This window comes from Galendromus occidentalis, unplaced genomic scaffold (assembly GCF_000255335.2).
Source record: "Galendromus occidentalis unplaced genomic scaffold, Mocc_1.1 scf7180000077511, whole genome shotgun sequence".
Lineage (NCBI taxonomy): Eukaryota > Metazoa > Arthropoda > Arachnida > Mesostigmata > Phytoseiidae > Galendromus > Galendromus occidentalis.
Window position 1 is genome coordinate 894,241 of NW_003805499.1, and position 20,320 is coordinate 914,560.

Consider the following 20,320-nt stretch of genomic DNA (forward strand, 5'->3'; position numbering starts at 1 on the left):
GGTGAGCGCTTCACTCGGCGCACTCACCCATAGCTTGTCGATGGGGGGCGAGTCTCGAACTACTCTGCTTGAATCGAATCGGACTCGGTCTTCGATCAGCTCCGTCCACGGGCCCTCAGTCACCGCCCCCACGATCGGTTAGGTCCTGGCAAACTCCTCACAGGGGACTCGAGTGAATCTTCTTGTTCACCGTCATTATCCTCCACTAATCAGACCCGACACCCTCAACTCGGATCATCCGGAGCCTCAATGGAACGGCCAAAGTATTTACATAATTTTGTACACTATGAGCTATATACCTACAATTTATAAGGATATTTAAGGGTCTGCACATTTGATGCGCGAAACCCAGAATGTTGGTTCACTTTTCACGGTCAGGGTTCAGAATCCGGAAAGCTCCCCTCTGTACCTGCCATAAATAATAGCTCGGACGATTATCGCTCACCGAGGCGAGAAGTCCTCTAAAGTTTCGGAAGTGACCGTGAGAAAGGAAAAATGTTTAAAAATGGGTCCCGATAGAATAAAAAAAGATCTGAACACCGTGGTCATTGCCAATGTTTTTCCCACCGAGGACCTCCGCCGAGAATCAGCAAGGGCGCTCAGAACCCAACGAGTCATGAAGCGAGAAAACGTCATCACAATCACAGAGCCCCAGCGAAACGAGGGCCAGGATCGCAGACAGCTATCCGGTTTCACCGATTTTTTCCGGATCGGGAAAGACTTTGGGCATTCATCACCGCCCGGCGCTTGAGGATCGAGAATCAATTACACCCTATTCCCGAATTATTATTCAGAGACATTCGTTCGTAGTCAGAATATCACAGACAAATATTTATTCCGAACATGCTTCACAGAGTCTCCACACTGCTCTGACCACGCTCCTCACGTCGTTTCGTATTTACACAGAATGCAATGATAAATAACACAAGATCACTCGATGACTATATCGCTCCGATGAGAGCTCCACCGACCATTGGAAAAACTACCATCCTTTCTGGACGACGTGAGGTCCGTGAGCGAAAGCTATAGGAGGAGGGGAGCTCTTAGCGTGTCTCGCACCCCCGAAAGACGCGAGCAACTTCCCGCCTCCCGAAACCTTTTGCACGTGATGAACTGTTGTGATGAGGTAGGAAGGTCCTGCGACTGCGTGCTGCTCGTGCTCGAGACCAGAGGCAGGAACGGGTGAAGCGAATCCACCTTTGAGAACTATGGGTGGCCCACCTTTAAATCCGTGAGCGCCCCCGCCCCTGAGAAGTATCGTCGGTCCCTGCACAGTATGTCCGCCCCCTTTGACCAACGGTCCTCCGCGTATGATGAGCGGCGCACCATGAACCATCGGTGGTGGGGGGTGGACGTTCTTCAAAATTATGGGCTGGCCTTGCATTAGAGGGCCATGTCCTCCGTGTGACATGCCGAAATGACCTTTGAAGATCACAGCTGGTTCTTCAGGCATTGGTGCGTGACCCGCGAACCCCCCTTTGTGGGGTCCCCTGACCAGTAATGGTTGTCCATGGTGTAGGGGTGGTCCTTCTTTGATCAGTATAGGCTGGCCGTGAGGCATCGGTCCATGGCTGCTTCGGAGTATCACTTGACCGAAAGGGATTGGAGCCGCTCCTTCGAAAGGTGGCTCTCGTCCCATGTGTCCTCCATGTCCTCCTTTCAACAGAAAACTATGCTCGCCTAGAATGGCTTCGTGCCCACCGAGGACGGGTCCGTTCATTCCGGCTAGAGCTGACCCAACGAAAGAGAAGAACACAAACGGGATCATCACTGGCGTGGAGCTCTATACGTTCCTCCGGATTATCCACTTTCAATTCACTTCGACTGTATCGGCGCATTGGTGGAATCTACCGGCTCTTTATATCGAATGTGATGTCGGAGGCAAGGGCAGGCGGCGGAAGAGCCCGAACTCCCTTCACGAGATCTTAATCCACTCCGAATATGTCAAGATATCGATTGTCGGGGTCGCCGATAGCTGTGGTGGCGGCTCATCACTTCCACCCTTGTCTTGATCCGGGAAGAGGAATCCAGCAGGCCCCCATAGCGGCTGCCTTCCCTCCGCTACCACCGATACAGTAATTATTACGGTGGAGGCGGCGTATACGAACGTCAATCGATTCAGGTACATTCTTTCTTATGTCACTGATCGTAAATACGAGAACTTCGACAGTGCACGGCTTTTGTACGTTGTCGAGATGGAGCCAGATCACGGAAATTCGAGACTTTTTTTGCTGGCAGTCGCACGCGAACCATCTGTGGGTCAGCGGAACATCCGAATTCAATCAGTCTGCCACCATGTATCGGGTCTCACCGACCGGAACTTTAAGATCCTTGGAGAGAAAGGTGAGTCTCTCGGATCCTTTTGCCGTGCGAAGCTTCCTTCTTATCTGCGGGAGCGTACCTCCAGTGAACCGTCCCGATTATTGGTGGCTCGCTCCCCCCGATGTCTCGTACCGGGACAGTCAAGTTGTTGAATAATTTTTCATCCGAAAATCATTGTCGTCAATCTTCTCCGATCTGTTTCCGAACATCTGCGAAAAATTCCGAAAATCAGCAGAGATGTTATTCAGATCAATCTTCCACGTATGAATCGCTCCCCTGAATCGACAACGTGCAAGACCCAGAGAAGTCGGCGCTTTTCCGCAGAGAAAGGTCACGTCGTTTTCAAGCGAATTAGATCACGGAACGCTTCGGATGCAGACGTCCGTCCCCCGAAAAACGGAAGCAGAGTCCCGACAACCTTCCGTAGAACGACTTGTCTCTGCTTCTTTGAGATACGCCGCGCCGCTGGGCCGAACAGAGCCCCGAAGAGGCTCGATCTGAATCCCACATTAGAGGAGACTGCGACTCTAGACGATTTCCCCGTTCTCCCGCTCCAGGACGGTATTATACCTTTCAAGATGCCTTCTTCGAGACCTCTTTCAACGGCATCGGGACGAGCCAAAAAACTCTTCGAAGCCGCTGCGAAGCGAAAAGCTAAAATCGCGAAGGGGATCTGGATCTTCGTCGTGATTTGCTGCGTTGCCGGCTGTCTCGGACAAGTATTCACCTTTCTCGAGATCTTTTGGAAGTATCCAACAATCATCGACATAGAAACAGAGAAAACGGATGAGCTGCAGTTTCCCGCAGTGACGATTTGTAATATGAATCGGTAGGTGTCGGTACCCTGGAATTCTCTCGCGAATAATCGACGTCTATCATTGTATGTAATACTAGGGGTACATACTTCATCCTAATAATAATAATTCCGAGTACAGATTCCGTCTATCGCAATGGTGTCGCTTCAAAAACATGGATGCAGAGACGTGCGGCGCAACAGAGTCCACTCTTTCGAAAGACGTAAGCGGATAGCTCCCTGTTTTTTCATAAGCCTCTTTCGAATTCGCGTTCCGCGAGTCGAAGAAGGGATTCGGGAATAATTTATTCAATTTTTGATTGCAGGATGATCTATTCACATTGAATCGGTCCCTGAAGATTCAGATGGGACATCAGCTGAAGAGCATGGTTTTCGAAACGAGGAAGACAGTCAATGGGACAGTGTGAGTTCTCCTGGACAACGAACAAACCAATATGTCGGATTTGAACATCGATACCCCATCGGTGCAGAATGATTCAACAGTCCGGGATTCGGATCAGGAAAGAGCATCGAGTGCCCCAAGTGACAATAAAGCCCGATCCTCTACCACTGCATTTCAGGGACGTCGCTCTGGAAAACGGCGGATTCCGGGAGCACTTTTTCCATCAGAAGTACAGTAATTGCTTTGTCTACAATGCTGAATGGTCGGGTTCCGGAATGGGCGAAATGGAACGTGCGCGTCAAATCGGTAAACGTGATTTCCTCTCCGGATGAGATCGGATCCGAGCCTTGTGTGCCTGATAAGGCTCGTGTTCGCTATAGTCCGCGTATTCTGATAAAAAAAATGATATCCTGACTCAAAGGCGGATGGCACAAGGGTCAGGTCTTTTCGACGGAAATTACGCCTAACTTGCAGATATCGAATTCACAATATTCTTGGAGCCGAAAGAATATCTCAACTCCAAGGAGGTTGCCAGTGCCCAAATCGTTTTCCATCATCCCGAGTGCATCCCTGATCCTCAAGAAAATGGAATACCCATTCGATCGGGTTATGCCCACACCTTCACGTTGCGCCATTTGATCACTCGGCGGCTAACTTATCCCTACTGGACCGACTGTCGGAATTACGATATGGTTAAAAGGGACCGCTACATCATACAAATGACAAAATCTGTTAGTTTCATCTCGATTTGAAAAAACCTCTATCGACCGAACGGTCGCGATCATGGCGTATTACCCCTATGAACCTCATCGTGATATTTCTTGCAAGCTCTGCGACCGAGAATGTGCTTTCAATGCGTCGTTATTGATGTGCCGATGCGTCAGACGCGACATCGCCCTGCCCTATGAAGTCGAGTGGGACAAGGAACCTTCGGGGAAGAGACGATTCTGCGATAACGACATCACTTGTGAGTGTCATTGGGTGAATTACTTAATGATAATCAGGGAGAAATTCTGGATAGCGTTAATTTTTTACGCGGAACGACTCCCCGTTCTTTACCGGATCAGTTACCCGCTGCTGGGTTCGTGTTCTGGACGAGGTCGAGAAATGCATCGACAAACACTGCAAGAAGCAATGCTGGTGAGATCGTATATCAGAGCTAAGCCGAGTCAATCGACAGGATCGCTCCGATGTCACGGGGAATTTATTTATATCGAATTTTTCATTCCAATCGGAGCGTCATTAGCAAAGATCAGAGGAAAGCTTTGTGCGCTGCAGGGAAGATCAGTACGAAGTATCTATCACGCAGGATCCTTGGCCGGATCCCTACTTTTTTGAGGAAGAGAAAGAAAAATTCAAGAGGATCGATATAAGGAATTTTCGGGAAGCTCGGAACAATCTCACCAAAATTAGGATTGTCTTCGGAACGCTCAACAAGATCACATACAGACACAGGGCTAAATACGAGGTGAGAAAAATTGAACGCTGCGTGAACCAATCGACGGGCAAACGAAACAATGACGCGAAATCCCTTTCCTTGCAGCAAATTGAATTATTCTCCTACATGGGGGGCTTCATCGGGATATGGATTGGAGTTTCGTTCCTGAATGTCCTCGATTATGGGACGGTCCTCGCCAATTGGCTCATTCGACGGATTCGACAGTACAGAGAAGACAAGAAGTTCGCTGCTGCTTTAAGCGGAGGTTTCGACGATGGCACGAAACATTGAAATTCTACTCAGGGTCGCACGGAATTCATTATTTTAGCAAACTGTCGATACTTCAATCCTGTGAACCAGGATGGTTCTTCCGCCTCCCGCCGGATACCCGTCTCGGACGTTTTGAGACGAATCGCGCATGCGGACTCCGATTAAAGAAAAATCCTGCTATTCTTCCGATGAAGAACTCCTACTACTTTCTCTCCAAGCACAGGGTTGTCAACCGTTCCCCGATCCTCGTTCTCTTGAAGAGACCAGCTCCCGAGAATGAGCAGCGGAAGAGAAAGAGATATCGGAGGTATCCTCGATATGTCGATCTGGGACAATTTATCCGATATAGACGATTCTTGTCTTCGGATCCCCCCTCCGAAGGAATTTCAGAACGCAGATCTCCAGGTACATCACAGAAACAGCGATCGAGGCTTAACTCACGGCTGGCCTCGAGTCCGAACTCGAGTAGAGGGGGAACAGGGGGAATGAAACTTTGAAGGACAGTCGCCTCCTCTGGGTACCCCCACTCGTAACTTTTCGTCTGACTCTTCGAGAGAGGCCAGTACAGAGCGTACACAGAATCAATGTAGCACGGCTTTATATATTTCTTCACTTATTCTTAGTAGCACACAGTCCTTCCAATGCTTGTGTTCCGTCGACGGCTCGATTGCGTGGAAAAATTCTAGACCTTCGATGAGTTCTCTGTCTCTTCACAAAGAGCAGCAATGCCAAATAATGAGAAACCATTTCCGCTTAAGAGAAATTTTTTTATCCACATCGGTTATTCACATATTATGTACATCTCAACAAGATACGAAATCGAACAGTGAAGAAGTCGCGAGAAACGAGTGAGAGGATTAGTACGGAGGGGAGGTGGTCTACTCCGACTCTACCTCACCGGTAGTGATCGTAGCTGTGGTATCCATGTCCGTAGTGACCTCCATGAGAATGGTGATGATGGTGACCGTGATGGACATGGCTGAGCAAGCCTGCGCCCACGACGCCACCCAAGGCTCCCGCCCCGATAGCCCCGAGGAGGATCCCAGCCCTCAGATAACGTTTCGCGTCCGCGTATTGAGCGACCATGAGAACAATGAACAGCAGAGCTATCTGCGAAATGAGATTCAATCCTATGCTAAACTTCGACGCCAGCGCAGATGTGGAAAAACGCGTGCGGAGCTAGAAACACTTATCTAGACTTGAACGAGATTTGAGGTCTTATAGCTTCACGGAAATTGTTGTGTATACTCACTGCTGAGCACCTCATGACTGCGCCCAGTGACTGCTCCTGTGGAATATGCGGGGGACCAGTAAAGCCAGTCTCTTTATAATCGCATTTCCCTCCTTCCGAAGCGGTAGCCAAGTTTGTCGAACATTGTCTACATCCAACATGCTTGAGTTAATTTGCGTGGGTGGGTCGAAAATCTGTCGGTGAACACGCTGACGATATTGTTCAGATCCGTTGGAGAGAGCGAAAGATCGAGTTTCTGGAAAAGCCAGTGCCCATTGACCCATGCTTCGGGAGAGAAATTAAAGTGACTAGCGAAGAAAGCGCTAACGGTATCAGGTGAACGGGTAAACATTTTCTGTTGAGTCGATTTCGCTTGACAAGAATGGAGATAATTCTGAACAAATATCAGGAAGGCGCTCAATCGTACTCCGTGTTCGGGCTCGATTAAAAGATGGGGTCGGCGTCTCAAGTGGCGCCGCTCTATTTTGGGAGTAGAGGCCAAGTTCACACTTGCTGATTCTGTAGCCGGGCCTTTGCTTTTCGGAACTCTATCGGGTCGAATCGCGCTCGGTCTTCTATTCTCATCCTGAACAGCTGAAGCGCGAATTCTAATCCTTCACAGACTCTCTCAGTCAGAGGATAATTCCGTGGAAGCTGTCAGGAGGAACATCCGAGTAGTCTCTCCGCACCGGGCGCATGCGGCGGTTGTCGATTTCCTCACTCATAGCATCCGCTGCGTCGAATCAGGAGCATCATGGCTCCCCCTTTGTACCAGACAGTCTCAATATTCTCCATTCTGACCTCCGATCGATCGATTCAGTCTTCAAGATGCTCGCAAATCGAGTTCGGAAGATTTCTCGGAAACATTCCCCTTCATATGCGACTAGCCGGGCCCGTCGCGCGTTGACGCGGGCGTCCCGTGTTCCTCCACCTTTGTTTTTCCCTTCTCCTCAGGTTCCCGCTTTTCGCTTTCGTCAGTTTTCTCCATTTTTCTCCTCTCACTCCGCCCTGTTTCATCTGTATCCTCACTTCCGTCCATTTCCTCTATTCTCTCCCGTTTTCCTATGTTTCCCCGTTGCTCTCTTTCTCCCCTTTTCTCTATATTCCCCTGTTTCTCTCCATTATCCCGTTTCTGTCGGTCGATCCGCCCCTAATGATGACCCGATTTCCCTCCATCATCCCCTCCCTTTCATTTCCCGTCTCCGTTGCTTTCCCGTATCCTTTATTCGTCCCCTAAACTCTCCTCCCGTTCAATCCCTCCGTCTTTCTTTCGGTCCGTCTTTTCCCATCTCCGTAATCCCTTCTTCCCCGTTTCCTCGATGTCTTCCACTTTTCCCCCTCTTCCGGTGCTTCATGATCTCTTTCCATCCGTTCCGCAGAACGCGTCTGCCTGCTGCCTGTCTTCCACCCTCAGCAGCGGTGGATGGAAAATGGGGATTACTGGATTCGGATATATGCTCCGCTGTTGGACCTCGCCTGAAGCTTTCCCCTACTTTTCGGGAACATAGCCAAGGCTCACAATACTGATTATTTATCAAAAAAAATGTTCCGCTGTTCGAATTCTCCCGCGCTCCGGGGAGCAGACAACAAAAATAGATTTCAGGACGACGACAATATACTCGCACGACCAGCCAGTCGAACGTCGTTGCCCTTTTCTGTCCTTGTGGAGATCAGAGGGAATTCGGGTGAGGAAGATGCCTCTGTCGCCTGTGAAAGCTCAGGAAGTTGAGGAGCAGGAGTTGGTCGACCCACAGACGACGTTGAGGGAGAAATGTCGCGAAGAACCCAAGTGTGCGGCATTCAAGGAGAAGTGGGATGCTTGCGAGACTAGAGTTCGCTCGCGAAAGAAGGTGAATTTCTAGTTGCAAACCTGAGAGTATATTCTCCCCGAGCTCGCTGTCGATGACTTTGCGATCGACGATCGGCGATGACTAAGGCGCCCCAACGGTTCTGATCAATCCTATCCCGCAGCCTGATGAAACACTCCTGGCTGCCGGCTGCGTGAAGGCTTTGAGTCTCTCCTGAGTCGGAGCCCACGCAGGACTTGTCAGGGGGACTATCTTCCCAACAAAATACGCCGTCGATCTAAGATGTCTTGCCTAAAGGCAGAGTTTATCAAGGAAGATATCACATTGCAGACCGCAGAGACGTGCTCGGAGGAACTCATCGATTTCATACAATGCGTGGATCATTGCGTAGCGCCGGAACTCTTCAAGCATCTCAAGTGAACTTCGAATGTGCCCTTCAGTAGCTCCTGACGTTTTTCTTTCAATCAATGCGGCTAATAAATTTCCCTGTTATATAGATAAGTCGAATGTCCGTGTTCCCTGTGTTCATAGATAGTCGCTTGTGCGAGTCCGAAGCCTATCGCGGCCTGACGCATGGAACCACAATTGCTCGAGAGTTTCGATGGTCTCTCACGATATTTCATTGCTCGAGGAGCGACTAGGAGCGTATTCAAAAGTAAGGTGAAGATCATGCGCACATATCAAGTCAGATCCTACAGTAATGAAGAGAAAGACGTTTGGCAAATACATCCTGAAAGGCCCAGAAATACTCAAAGAGCTCTATCGAGCTGGGGAAATATACCTGCTCACACCCCTGATAGCAACCGAGTTTGCTCCGGGCTCAGAGTTCAATTGATCCATCTCCGTAAGACTTCGACGAGCTACTCCGACCCAACTTCAGGCTCGATCAGAGGATAATTGAGGCTCATCCCGCGCTCGCGTCAGTCGCGATGTCTCAGAGGGAAGCCATGGGTACCGCCAATGTGCCATACAGCTACCGTGCTGAGTCCTCATGGCGAGCACTCAGAAGACGCGCGGGATCGATGCCACGAGCAGTTTTCAGATATAGGCGGAATTTATTTATATAATTTACATATCATGGAAGAGTTTATCGAACTCCCAGCTAGATCCCAACTGTGACAAGGAAGAGCTTCCGTCGAGGTTCTTCGGGGGAAGATTGAGCGGCGCTTATAAAACTGACTTTATGACTGGAGCTTCGTGCCAAAACATACAACCAGTTCAGGAAAACCTCGAGACTAGAAACTACCCTGCGAAATCAATCAATTGAGTTGATCCCGAAACTCTGGAGGGATCGCGCTGGGAAGAGCTTCGGGCTCGTTCGTTTCACTTCGATTCGCAGCATCACTTCATCGTCACGGACGGTATTCCAAATCATGCGCGTCTCCCTCGACAGCTCGAGCCCCGGGGAGGACGAGCGTCTCAGGAGGAGCCCTGTCCCCCCAGGCCTCACGATGGAGCAGACGATACACTTGCGCCTCGCAAGAAGAGCTACCCTGTCGAGTCGCGAACACAATCAACACATCGAGGTCGAGGGTGACGAAATACTCCGTGGACTAGAAATGAGGAGGAATAATTATCATCGATGTTTCCGGAATCATCTTCCAGCCCTCGAGCCCATTATTGTAGGAGAGCTGTGAGCGAAACTTACTTCTGCAAGAGGTCTATCGAACATGATCGTTCTGACGCGCTCCCTGGTCCCGTTATCGAAAATTTGAATCATTCCTCGCTCCTGCGGATCCCCACTGTCGGTCCCCATGAGGAGCATCAAATTCAATTCGTTCTCGTAGTCGTCCGAGAAGAGAACACGGCCTTCTTCGTCAGCCAGCCGATATCGTTCTCCCAGTCCCTCTCTGTGACTCTCAACCCAGCTACAAATAATTTATCCTATTCATAATATATTCATCGTCCCAGTATCCTCATTGGAACGCTGCGTTCCTTCAAAGTATGCACAGATAGCGGAACTTGCCTTGCGGATCTTCTCGGTGCTCGCCGAGTCCCGTAACGACCTGGTCTGGGCGGCATATCGCCTTCTTGCTCTCTCCGCGGAGACATCTCCAGTCTCATTTCGTGGAGTTTTTTTAAGGTCGGCTTCTTCTTCCGCTCGTCGTAGAAGTATTTGTGTATCCTGTCGATGGACATTCCGCATAGCATCGATTGTGGAAGTATAAATCGTATACGACACGAGCCCGCTCGGCTGTGACTTACGTGACCACATCCTTCTGGAAATGTGCTATGTCTCCAGAGTCGTCCGGATGGAAACAGACGGTATCGTGTTCGTTGATGGGAAAAGAGACAAGCTTCTGATGGTCTAGCGTGCAGACTGCGTACTCTCCCAATCGATGGGAGTGCGTGATGTAATGCCAAGGATGACCTCCGAAGCTCAGCATATCGGTAGTGTTTTTCACAACGAAAACGGGTGTGCCCAAATCTTGAACGAGGAAATCGGACCAGAGTTGGAGCTCTTCCCAGATTCTAGAGCTTCCATCATCAGCGGATTCGATTAGGGAGAAGAGATTCACCTGAGATTTCGAGGATCCTCTCCCCAAACATTGATGCGATGTCGTTAGTCTCGCAGATCCATTCGAAATCGTACAAGTGCACCGTCTCATTCCTGTACATCACTTGCAGAATTCCGTCGAACAGAACGACATTAACTATGTCTTTCCCGAAAATTTCCTCACGGATCGGTACTCGGAGAGATTTGCTGACGCGGGGACAAATCTGCAGGATGACGATGTGCCAGAGACTCTTCTTTCCGTCGATTGTGGCTTTTTGGGAGACCGCTGTAACTTGGTCCTGGTTCGGATCCCAACGGAGGGTGGAGAATTTCATCTGAAAATGTCTCTTCGCTCTCTCAGGAATTCGCCCGAATGCACGGCTTTGGAGTTCCGATGGATAACACGGCTCGAGGAAGACTCACGCTCGGTAGATCGTGCGCTTTAAGATCGATGACATCGATCATTTCACCATTACTTTCATTCCGGATCTCCAGCAAGGAATTCGACGCCAACAGCAGCCGCAAATCGGTTTCGGGTCGATTGGGGTTCGTCTGGAAGGAGGGAATCGCGGTGTCAAGGCTTTGAGCGGCGGCCATGAACTCTGTCAGAAAGTCGCTTGGGAAATCGAGCGCACCATTCCGGAGCGTGTGATTGTCATGTGGGATTCGTATCTCCATCTGCCCGGGTATGAATCCGAACTGATCGTATACATGAGGGTCGGTTCCCCTCTCTGACCACGGAGAGCGTAGCACTGGCGGTTGTTCTCGGAGTACAATTTATCGTGACTGGAATATTGAGGGAGTCCCCTGTGAAACTGGACCAATTCCGAAGAAGAACTTTCAAGCTGACGGAAAATTGAGTCCTTGAAGTTGCTCCCGTGCTCACCAGTCGAAACCGACGCTCCGAGAGCTCCTGATTTTCCCTGACGGTTTGAAGTAGCGATCCGGGGACGCGACCAGATTTCTCATGAGCCGATTATTGTAGCAATATGGGTTTCTCATGGACCGACTGTAGGTCCCATATCGTCGTGCATCGATGGCTACAAGGATATTCGCGGGTATTCGGGGCTTCATGATGGAATGCGCTGTGCTCGATGAATCCTCTCTGGACTGGGAAAAAATTCGCACGTTAGGGTCATCAGGGATCCTCGGGTTCCCTCAGCTCGACTCAACGGGATTGAGTGACAGGCCTCTCTATCAACGAAAAACTTCTTTGAAAATCAGAAAATGGGTTCCGCTCAAAATGGAGGAAACAGCAGCAGAATGATGCTGGGAGCCTCATCTTCATACGCTGCGGTTTTCTCGATCTTTCCTACATCTAGTTCGAGCTGCTCGCCACGATCCCACGGTCACTCGAATTATTCCTCGCCACAGCTTTCAATTTTCCGGCGGACCGCAACCCGCAACGTACCGCAGGATCCGGGGAGCTTCCCAGCATCTGGATTCTCTCGATTATAGCGGACCACATCACAGGAACATTCTCAAATTAGTTCCTTCACCGAGGACGTTAGGATTCCTGTGATTTCCCAACAGACTAAAGTTCCTTATCACTCATCACAGTATCAAGCGACCAGAGTGAAGCCGAGATGTGCCGCGCCAAGCCTCAAGAAGAAAAACGCATGACAGCGCCCTCTTGCCGCCTCGAGGATGGTTAGAAATGTACAGCTATGCACATTTTTCCGGAGTGCGGACGAAATTTCAACTTCCGGAGACAGTACGGTATCGTTCCCGAGCGAACGCGGAAATTTACTCGAACTCCGGAATCGACCGAGGCACGTCAGAGGCGATCTCGACGGCCGCGACCGTTGGGACTCCCTGCTTTGACTTATGGGGTGATCACTCTCGAGTTTGAAAATTCAGAAAGCTTGCGCCAGCGCAGAAACTTCGAGGGAGTACGAGATAAAATTCGAGTTTCTGAGCAGGATTTTGTTGGTTGGACTGCGTTTTCAGATGGGTATTCCTTTCCGTCGTCCTCTGGCTCCCGGTGCGGATGGGATCAGAAGAGTATACACACATCCCAGACCTCAATTTGTAAGCGCGGTATTCTGTTTTTATGACTCCTATACGGGTTCTCACTGAGGCGGATTAAGAAGCAACCTCTTCTGTCGATTCCGGAGACTGAAGGGCGTGAGTGAGCCATCATCAACGGGAACACCCGTCTGCCAACGCCGCGGCCGGCGAGTACAGAGGCGCCGTTAAGCGCGCCATGTGCTGGAGGAGAGAAGGATGCCGTCGAGCAGAACATAAACAAGCTTCGAGCCCTGACATCGAGTGCCGTGAATTCCGTCCTATTCGTTCAATCGACTCACCCCGGGACAGTGCACTATGCTGGCACCTCCGACAGACATCGAACAAGTCTAATTAGGTATGAATATTAGGCGTGGGAGCAGCTGAGCTCCCCAGCTGGGCCTCAGTGGCGAGCTGGCGACTGTCGAACAGTCGAGTCTTCCGAACCTTGTTATGGTCGTCTGCTGCATCGAATTCGGAGACTGACGCACGTGCGAGAGAACAACAGCAAAACTACAGACCGAGCTCTCTCTGAGTTTTTTCGTGCGTCGGTTGGTGAGACAGCATCAAATCTGCGGGTGGTCGTCGCTGGTGTCGAGGTGGGTGGGAATCCTGGCGCCTGACCAACGATAAGCTCGCGAAGGATGAGTTTCCCTCAGGCGTACAGATCTCGAGATCGACTCCTGACAAGAGCGCTGATTCGCTAGATCTTGTTCCTGTTTCGATGAAATCACTCTTCGACGATGATTTAGGATTCGATCGGGAACAAGCGAATTTTCGGGAAACCAGACCCAGCTTCTCCCTGCTCTCGATCATTCCTGCTGCTCCCGTTGCGTGGGAATATCGAACATTCGACAACCCGCCAAGAGGAGAATAATTAAGGATTTAGGCCGTGAAGGCCACATCATGCTGCGGATCAGAAGAGAATGAGGGGGAGGAAGCCAGGCCGCGGTTTCTATTGATCGACGTTTTCCTTCGTATTTACAGAACAGCTGACAGGGCGGGGACAGTATGACGCTCGTTCCGAAGAAAGATCAAGAGGACGAAGACGAGTTGTCGTCGTGCACATCCGATGAGGATGAAATGATCGACGAGCCTCAGGGGCGAGATGAGGATGAGGAGGAAGATGAAGATGAAGAGGAGGAGGAGGGAGAAGGAGATACCGTGATGGAAAACGACGGTGGAGATGAAGAAGAAGACGGAGCAGCTCCCAAAGAGAAAGAGGTTTTCGTCCCCGGCAGATCAACGCTTGCCGAAGATGAAGAACTCGTTATGGACAAATCTGCCTATGAGCTCTACCACCATGCAACAACGGCAGATCCTTGTTTATCGTTTTCCGTGCTGAAAGACCATCTCGGCGATAACCGAAGCGACGTGTATCCCTTGACGACCTACCTTGTGGCCGGTGAGTTCCTTCTTGAGGGAGAATGGTAGCATCTCCTCCTGAGTAGATACGCAGTGTATTCTACGCGATTGTCTGTAGTCCCTCGCTGATGCCCAAACCCAATCTTCAAGGCACGCAAGCGGCACGTCACGGGCAGAACAATCTGCTTTGCATCAAGATGTGGAACCTGCACCGGACATCCTCCAAAACCGAGGCTGGAGACAGCGAGGATGAGGAGGACGACGACATCGACGACGATGACACCGGTGTCAGCAAAAAACCCAGGCTCAATGTTGTTCACGTCCCCCACTCTGGAGAAGTGAATCGAGTCCGGGTCCAGGATCTCAACGATAGGAGAATATGCGCGAGCTGGTCCGACAACGGATCGGTGTATCTCACAGACCTGACAGACGCTCTGAAAGCATCCGAAAAACAGGAGTTGATCTCTCAGTTCGTCAGGAACAAGGCGGCCCCCAAACCTTTCTTCAAGTTCTCAGGTGAGTGAACGTCCCATCTGCAAGGATAACTCCCCACTTAAGGCCGTCGAGAGTCGGGCGCCTCGGAGGCAGTGGCGTACGCAGGATTTTTCTTGGGGGGGGGGCCTGGATCGGGTCTCCGAATGGGGCTGAAATCCAATATGGCGATTCGCTCCTATAGTACAGCATTACGAAGGGACCATCCGGGAGGGGGCTGTAGCCCCTTTAGCCCCCTTCCCCTGCGTACGCCCCTGCCCGAAGGTGATCTGGCATTTACGACAATTTCGTTGCAGGCCACCCGACTGAAGGTTTCGGGATGGATTGGTCCCCCGTCGCGCCCGGTCTCTTGGCTACAGGAGATTGCGCGAAGAACATCCATGTCTGGAGACCAAGCGAAGGCGGAAGATGGAAAGTCGATGACAGACCCCTTGTCGGTCATACGAAGAGCGTTGAAGACATCCAGTGGTCTCCGAACGAAGGGACTGTTCTGACCAGCTGCTCCGTCGATAGAACTATCCGCGTTTTCGATATCAGGGCGAACCCTTCGAAAGCTTGCATGTTGACCGTAGAGAACGCACATTCGAGCGACGTTAATGTAATTTCCTGGAACCGAACGGATCAAGCATTCCTATTATCGGGTGGAGACGATGGAGCGATTAAGATTTGGGACTTCCGACAATTCAAGAGCGGGAAACCCGTGACCACCTTCAAATTCCACGGAGCTCCGATTACCTCTGTAGAGTGGCATCCGAGCGACAGCAGCGTTTTCACGGTATGTAAAATCGCAGGCCGCCTCCAACTCGGATGCATTTCCGCCCTGCCGCTTCAACGGTATTGCCATGTTCCTATCGTCTCACCACGCGCTTCTCACCGAATAGGCATCGTCAGAAGACGATTGCGTGACTCTCTGGGATCTTGGAGTCGAGAGAGACAACATCGAGGCCGAGGAGGGTACTCTCAGAGATCTACCCCCGCAACTTTTGTTCATCCACCAGGTAGGTGCGGGAATAATCCCCATTCTAATCACGAGTCGAGCGCTGATCGGTAGAGAGAGTAAACCAGGTACAGTACATGCGTACGGCAGTAATCTGAGTGATATCTGTTACCAAAATGATTCCAGGGTCAGAAGGAAGTCAAAGAATGCCATTGGCATCCTCAAATGCCGGGCGTGTTGGTGAGCACGGCCTACAGTGGTTTCAACGTGTTCCGGACCATAAGCGTTTGAGGGAATCAATAAATTGTTGTTCGCATTCCTCGTTTCCTTGATCCGACGCGTCGAGGGCTCTGGCTTTGAGCTCAATAGGCAAAACAAACCCTTCCGGCGCGGCTTCTATCATCCTAAGGCTCGGTATCCCGTACAGCGGTCCGAGAAGCAACGCTTGGATTCCCGGAATGGAATCCGGGGGAGGGGGGCTGGGAGAGAAAAATTCGGAAATACGAGAAGAGAGGGAAACCTTTCTCCGCGTGTCCTGTACTGTGAGTGCTCCCGTAGCGTTCGAATCAGACGCACAATTCAAAGACGAGTGGGGAAATGCCGGGCAATCGCGAAGGAATCGAATCGGAATTTTTATTTTCTCCTCCATCGTTCTCGATTTTCTCCCCGTCTGCTTCAACACGACGATAGGGCACTGGTCATCGTCAACACGGCTCTCATAAATTACTCCAGTCTGCCTAAAATGATGCGCGCACAACACACCGCGACCCGCATCCGAGCATTGTATTAAATCTCCTAAACATCTCGAAAGTATCTCAAACACCAGCTCGAAACCTTCGGCGTTGTTTTTCTATTCCGCGTTCCTCCTAGATTTTGCTTCTTCTATAAGCATATATCTTTCGATCTCTCAATCCATATAACGGTGATTCCACGGTTCAGTTAGTGGCTCTCGAAACTGCTCTTCGTAAGTAATTCTGTCGTTGTCCTATTCGTGTCAGTTCGCCGCTGTTTGTTTTCTGCCTCGAACTTGATTCTCTCTATAACTCGTGTGAACATCAACAATAATGTACAGAACGTTCGTTGAACTAGCTCGCAACACATTTCCAATTCGTGTCGGACAACAGGCTTGGCGACCACTACAGAACCACACTGGGGGTAATTGTGGGAAGATGGCATTAGTTTTTGTAATTTTCCACGAAGTCTCCCCTTATGTACACATTCCGATGGAAGACCTCACTACATTCCGTTCCGTTTGCGGAGATGCTCGAAGAATCTCTGTTCGAAGAAAAGGAGTATTATCAATCACGTCGGCTTCTGACGGATCACTATTGACAAGCAGAGGTCAAAACCCCCCATGGACTCGGGCTTCGGCCTCCCGCTACTGACCTTGAGGTAGGGACGAAAAATCTTTATATCCTGCTGAAGTTGATGGCGGTACTCTTGCATTTGGACGACGTCTAGGTTCAACTTCGGAAGCAGCTCGGTGCTCAGGAACACCAAGAGCTCGTTATTCTGTGGGAGGCGAAGGGGATAGTGAGTTGACTTATTCGCGAGAGTTGCGAGGAAACGGGAGCCGGAAACCGACGAATAAGACGGATTCCCACGCGATTCGAAATTACTTACCCTAACTTTGTGAATGCCTTGTAGACAGCAAGCTGTTTCCGAGAGCACAAGAGCCGTCTGTGCATCGTCCAAATTGAAAGAAGCCTGCAACGGAGCTTGAAAACACGCTGGCAGGATGGCATCGTATAAGAAACGCATGAACACCACGTTGTCCGAGTTCTTTCCCCAAGCCTCGACCATCTTGCGGAGTGTGGCAAAACACGTTTTCTGAGACACTGGATCCGGGAGATTCACCGCTCCCTGGATGATGGTTGTGAGCACCTGTTCTAGTCGTTGACTGTCCTGATTCGGTATGACATCGGCCAATACGTCGGACGTGACCATGGCGAAAATCAAATTGAAATAAGCGCGCTGGAGCATCTGGCGCTCCTTGAGGGAAACCAGATCGCTCGTCTCTATCGGGACTTCAAGGCACTTGAAAATCAAATCCAAAGTCGGCAGGAAGAGCTCACGCATTAGCGGAATGCAATCTCGTTTGAACTTGGCCAGGATCTGAGTAACGAGCGGTATAGTCTCCTGCAGGGGTCGCGACCTGTCGGCCAAGTTGAAATCGAGTGAAATCGGTACGTGGATCCCCAACAATGCCGCCAGGGGATGCGGCAGGAGCGGCAGCATGTCTTCGCTGTCCAGACAGACCACCATCCGGTGTAGAAATTGCCGTAACGCTGAATAGATGAGAGTGACGGTCGAATCCTCGCATTTGCTCAACGAGAGCGCCTTATCGAAGATCGCGATAGCGTCCGTGTAGATCTGCACGCAGTTGCATGCGCGCATCGTCTGCGTATTGCTGAACGCCTTGCTCGTGCGCGAGGTCAGATGGATGGCGTGACTCATGAGTTCCGCCATGCGGTTGCGTAGCGGCTCCGGCTGAATGTTCAGTTGCGTTGTGTACATTGAATAGCTCTGAATAACAGGCGTGAGCAGTTGTCTCAGAAGGGATTCCTTTTTCTCAGCGGGGAACTGACTCGAAATGACTAGAATCGAAGTCGCCTCGTAAAGATAGAGCTGATCATCGGTCGAGAGTCGGCTGCCTTCGTTGACCTGTTGGAGCTGGGGCAGCAGGAGAAGGTCATGGAGCCGGCAGAGGATTTCTTCTATGTAGTTTTCGAGCTTGGACTTTGAGGTTTTGATTATTTTCGCGAAAAGATAGCTGCATCGAGATCTGACCGAGGGTTCGGCGGCACGGAGCCCCCGACCGTCCAAGAACGCGGCAATGACAGGTGGCAGCATCTGCGCAGTGAGCACCTTGTCGTAACGGCCACAGGTTTCGAAGAACTGCAGTCGCACCGATGAATGCGGATGGTTCGATACTTCACTGGCAACCAGATCCGCGACCATCACGGAAATAGCGACGTTGTGTTGAGCGGATGATTCACCGAGGAGGTAGAGAAAGGCGATCGCAACTTCGACGTCCTGGAAGGGCAGCGTTTTCCAATTCGGGAGCGTCGTTCGCAGGAGCTCCCGGACGAAGCATGAAACCAAATCTCTGTCGAGTTGGGTAATGTTGTCGAAAAGAACTTTCAATGTGCGCCGGAATTGGATGAAGTCCGCCTCTTCGCCGCCGTTCGATTCGAAGTCGTAGTCAGCGTCGAATTTGTACTTATTCACGATAATGAAGAGGAGTCTCTGCACGATATCTCTCTGGACCTCGCCGCACGGCTTCTGTTTGATATATTGCAGATATTCACGAATGCACTCCGTCACGGCAGCGGATACGTCGTCATCGGGATGCGCGAGATATTTCTCGATTATAGGGAAGAGACGCTGCTCGATCACTTCATGACCGGTGCGGACGATGCTCGCCTGGTCTTCCTGTAGGTCGTTGCTTTTTCTCGGTAACAGTCTGTGGGGAACAAGCGAAAACTCCAATCAGTGCGAGGAGCTCCCCTCGCCTAGCCCTCTCAAAGCCCACATATCCGGTCAGATCTTGATTTTTCCCGAACTTATCATATCATACAGCTGGAACAAGACTCACTTTGTGCACGCGTTCAACACGTGACTCGTCATGATATTGAGCATGGTCGAGAGTTTGATCACGCAGTCTATGTCTTCGTCGGCGGTCGAAGGAGTCACGGTCTGCAGGTTAGGTTGGAACACATCCAGGATGCTGATAACGAGTTGTATTTTTGGAGCGGGTTCCATCCCCTTGTGGATGATCTCGGTGATACAATCGATTGTTGCTTCTCGCACTTCGTTTTGTCGGCAGAAGCAGTTCACTAACACTTGCATGAATCGTGAGTTACAAACAAGACTCAAGTCGATCCATGAAACGTACATTCCAACCGTGAGCAGACATTGCGCTGTCACTGAGGGAGGGCAACCCGTCGTCACCTGAAATTGAGAGGAAGATCCTTCAGGTTCGGCTGGGAGCGAGCATGAAAGCTCCGAAATACCTCTCTTCCGAGTTGTCTCTCATACACGAAACACGTTCTCGCTCTGGGGGTTTTGAAGGAATGATCACGTACCAGAATATTGTACCACGAGTCCACCAATTGCGGAACACAGATTTCTCGCATGGTGTCTTTGATCAGAGTCCCCCGGGCAGCTTCTTCGGCCGATCTTTGAACCTCTCTCTCGGCGATACTCTGATTGATGGCTATAAGGATTCGGAGGTAGAGGTCCCAGCCCAACTGCGTGGTGATTCGCAGCAAATCGTTGAAGAAGGTTCTCCATCGCGCAGGGAAGTCCACCAGCACAATTTGGCTGACGATATGCGCGAACTTATTGGCGACGAAGACTTCCGATTTTCTTTGGCCGGCACGAGCGAGCCACTCCTCGAAGAATGTGCGAACTAATCGTTGCTCGTCTTCACCTGCCGAAGCGTAGTGCACCTTGACGTGGTGTTCAATCACGCTCAAATAGAAGAAAACGGATCCGCCATCTCTGGAACAGAATATTTGAAGCTTTAAGATCGGCTCGAGAAGACGAAGAACTCGATTCGGAGAAAGGGGATCTAGGCTGCGAACAACCCGGAAGCCGGAGATCGGTACTCACAAATTGGGGCTGCCGATGACTGTCTCGAGGCTCTGCCTCCAGCCGTTGCGCGAGTGTTTCAGTTCTTCGAAGTAGTCGATTGCGCGCTGATGAGCGTCGGCGTCCCCAGTGCTCAGGAAGGCTCGAACCACCTCTTCCAT

General features: G+C 50.7%; 7 protein-coding genes across 7 annotated transcripts; 4 read left to right on the forward strand and 3 right to left on the reverse strand.

The window, feature by feature from the left end:
• Positions 1 to 908: 908 nt before the first annotated feature.
• Positions 909 to 1,592, reverse strand: LOC100900746 (uncharacterized). The gene has a single exon (XM_003746946.2). It carries the CDS (start codon positions 1,559 to 1,561, stop codon positions 983 to 985), a length of 579 nt encoding a protein of 192 aa, XP_003746994.2. The 5' UTR covers positions 1,562 to 1,592; the 3' UTR covers positions 909 to 982.
• A 703-nt stretch (positions 1,593 to 2,295) lies between these two features.
• LOC108864717 (uncharacterized) lies at positions 2,296 to 4,270 on the forward strand. Its single transcript, XM_018640879.1, has 6 exons — positions 2,296 to 2,343; positions 2,880 to 3,151; positions 3,258 to 3,339; positions 3,442 to 3,539; positions 3,637 to 3,824; positions 3,993 to 4,270. The coding sequence occupies exons 1-6, from the start codon at positions 2,296 to 2,298 to the stop codon at positions 4,268 to 4,270; spliced, it is 966 nt and encodes a 321-aa protein (XP_018496395.1).
• Positions 4,271 to 4,301: 31 nt separating this feature from the next.
• ppk26 (pickpocket 26) lies at positions 4,302 to 5,256 on the forward strand. Its single transcript, XM_018640880.1, has 4 exons — positions 4,302 to 4,485; positions 4,586 to 4,658; positions 4,797 to 4,986; positions 5,062 to 5,256. The coding sequence occupies exons 1-4, from the start codon at positions 4,302 to 4,304 to the stop codon at positions 5,245 to 5,247; spliced, it is 633 nt and encodes a 210-aa protein (XP_018496396.1). The 3' UTR covers positions 5,248 to 5,256.
• Positions 5,257 to 8,078: 2,822 nt separating this feature from the next.
• LOC100901038 (cytochrome b-c1 complex subunit 6, mitochondrial) lies at positions 8,079 to 8,763 on the forward strand. The gene is made up of 2 exons (XM_003746947.2): positions 8,079 to 8,307; positions 8,596 to 8,763. The coding sequence occupies exons 1-2, from the start codon at positions 8,152 to 8,154 to the stop codon at positions 8,683 to 8,685; spliced, it is 246 nt and encodes an 81-aa protein (XP_003746995.1). The 5' UTR covers positions 8,079 to 8,151; the 3' UTR covers positions 8,686 to 8,763.
• A 744-nt stretch (positions 8,764 to 9,507) lies between these two features.
• LOC100898435 (DDB1- and CUL4-associated factor 17-like) lies at positions 9,508 to 11,836 on the reverse strand. The gene is made up of 9 exons (XM_029112496.1): positions 11,663 to 11,836; positions 11,398 to 11,577; positions 11,186 to 11,314; positions 10,785 to 11,097; positions 10,471 to 10,693; positions 10,232 to 10,390; positions 9,914 to 10,133; positions 9,716 to 9,818; positions 9,508 to 9,512 (listed from the first exon to the last, which is right to left on the reverse strand). Exons 1-9 carry the CDS (start codon positions 11,834 to 11,836, stop codon positions 9,508 to 9,510), a joined length of 1,506 nt encoding a protein of 501 aa, XP_028968329.1.
• A 1,414-nt stretch (positions 11,837 to 13,250) lies between these two features.
• Positions 13,251 to 15,875, forward strand: l(2)09851 (WD repeat-containing protein 1 l(2)09851). Its single transcript, XM_003746948.1, has 6 exons — positions 13,251 to 13,368; positions 13,757 to 14,174; positions 14,285 to 14,650; positions 14,923 to 15,401; positions 15,508 to 15,624; positions 15,750 to 15,875. The coding sequence occupies exons 2-6, from the start codon at positions 13,781 to 13,783 to the stop codon at positions 15,852 to 15,854; spliced, it is 1,461 nt and encodes a 486-aa protein (XP_003746996.1). The 5' UTR covers positions 13,251 to 13,368; positions 13,757 to 13,780; the 3' UTR covers positions 15,855 to 15,875.
• Positions 15,876 to 16,256: 381 nt separating this feature from the next.
• LOC100898575 (exportin-T) lies at positions 16,257 to 20,320 on the reverse strand. The gene is made up of 6 exons (XM_018640881.1): positions 20,181 to 20,320; positions 19,652 to 20,069; positions 19,162 to 19,517; positions 17,187 to 19,029; positions 16,950 to 17,075; positions 16,257 to 16,838 (listed from the first exon to the last, which is right to left on the reverse strand). The coding sequence occupies exons 1-6, from the start codon at positions 20,318 to 20,320 to the stop codon at positions 16,800 to 16,802; spliced, it is 2,922 nt and encodes a 973-aa protein (XP_018496397.1). The 3' UTR covers positions 16,257 to 16,799.

Bases quoted from the DNA above. Each gene is read 5' to 3' on its own strand.
- LOC100900746 (XM_003746946.2), bottom strand. From the start codon at position 1,561: ATGCCTCACGGCCAGCCTATACTGATCAAAGAAGGACCACCCCTACAC.
- LOC108864717 (XM_018640879.1), top strand. From the start codon at position 2,296: ATGTATCGGGTCTCACCGACCGGAACTTTAAGATCCTTGGAGAGAAAG. The intron at 3,340-3,441 runs GTAAGCGGATAG...TTTTGATTGCAG, and splicing joins AGTCCACTCTTTCGAAAGAC to GATGATCTATTCACATTGAA. The intron at 3,540-3,636 runs GTGAGTTCTCCT...GATTCGGATCAG, and splicing joins AAGACAGTCAATGGGACAGT to GAAAGAGCATCGAGTGCCCC.
- ppk26 (XM_018640880.1), top strand. From the start codon at position 4,302: ATGGCGTATTACCCCTATGAACCTCATCGTGATATTTCTTGCAAGCTC. The intron at 4,486-4,585 runs GTGAGTGTCATT...TTACCGGATCAG, and splicing joins CTGCGATAACGACATCACTT to TTACCCGCTGCTGGGTTCGT. The intron at 4,659-4,796 runs GTGAGATCGTAT...TGTGCGCTGCAG, and splicing joins CACTGCAAGAAGCAATGCTG to GGAAGATCAGTACGAAGTAT.
- LOC100901038 (XM_003746947.2), top strand. From the start codon at position 8,152: ATGCCTCTGTCGCCTGTGAAAGCTCAGGAAGTTGAGGAGCAGGAGTTG. The intron at 8,308-8,595 runs GTGAATTTCTAG...ATCACATTGCAG, and splicing joins GAGTTCGCTCGCGAAAGAAG to ACCGCAGAGACGTGCTCGGA.
- LOC100898435 (XM_029112496.1), bottom strand. From the start codon at position 11,836: ATGAAGCCCCGAATACCCGCGAATATCCTTGTAGCCATCGATGCACGA. The intron at 10,134-10,231 runs GCAAGTTCCGCT...AATTATTTGTAG, and splicing joins GCACCGAGAAGATCCGCAAG to CTGGGTTGAGAGTCACAGAG. The intron at 9,819-9,913 runs GTAAGTTTCGCT...CCTCATTTCTAG, and splicing joins TCGATAGACCTCTTGCAGAA to TCCACGGAGTATTTCGTCAC.
- LOC100898575 (XM_018640881.1), bottom strand. From the start codon at position 20,320: ATGGAAGAGGTGGTTCGAGCCTTCCTGAGCACTGGGGACGCCGACGCT. The intron at 19,030-19,161 runs GTGAGTCTTGTT...TGTTCCCCACAG, and splicing joins GTGTTGAACGCGTGCACAAA to ACTGTTACCGAGAAAAAGCA. The intron at 16,839-16,949 runs GTCAGTAGCGGG...TTCTTCGAACAG, and splicing joins TTTTTCGTCCCTACCTCAAG to AGATTCTTCGAGCATCTCCG.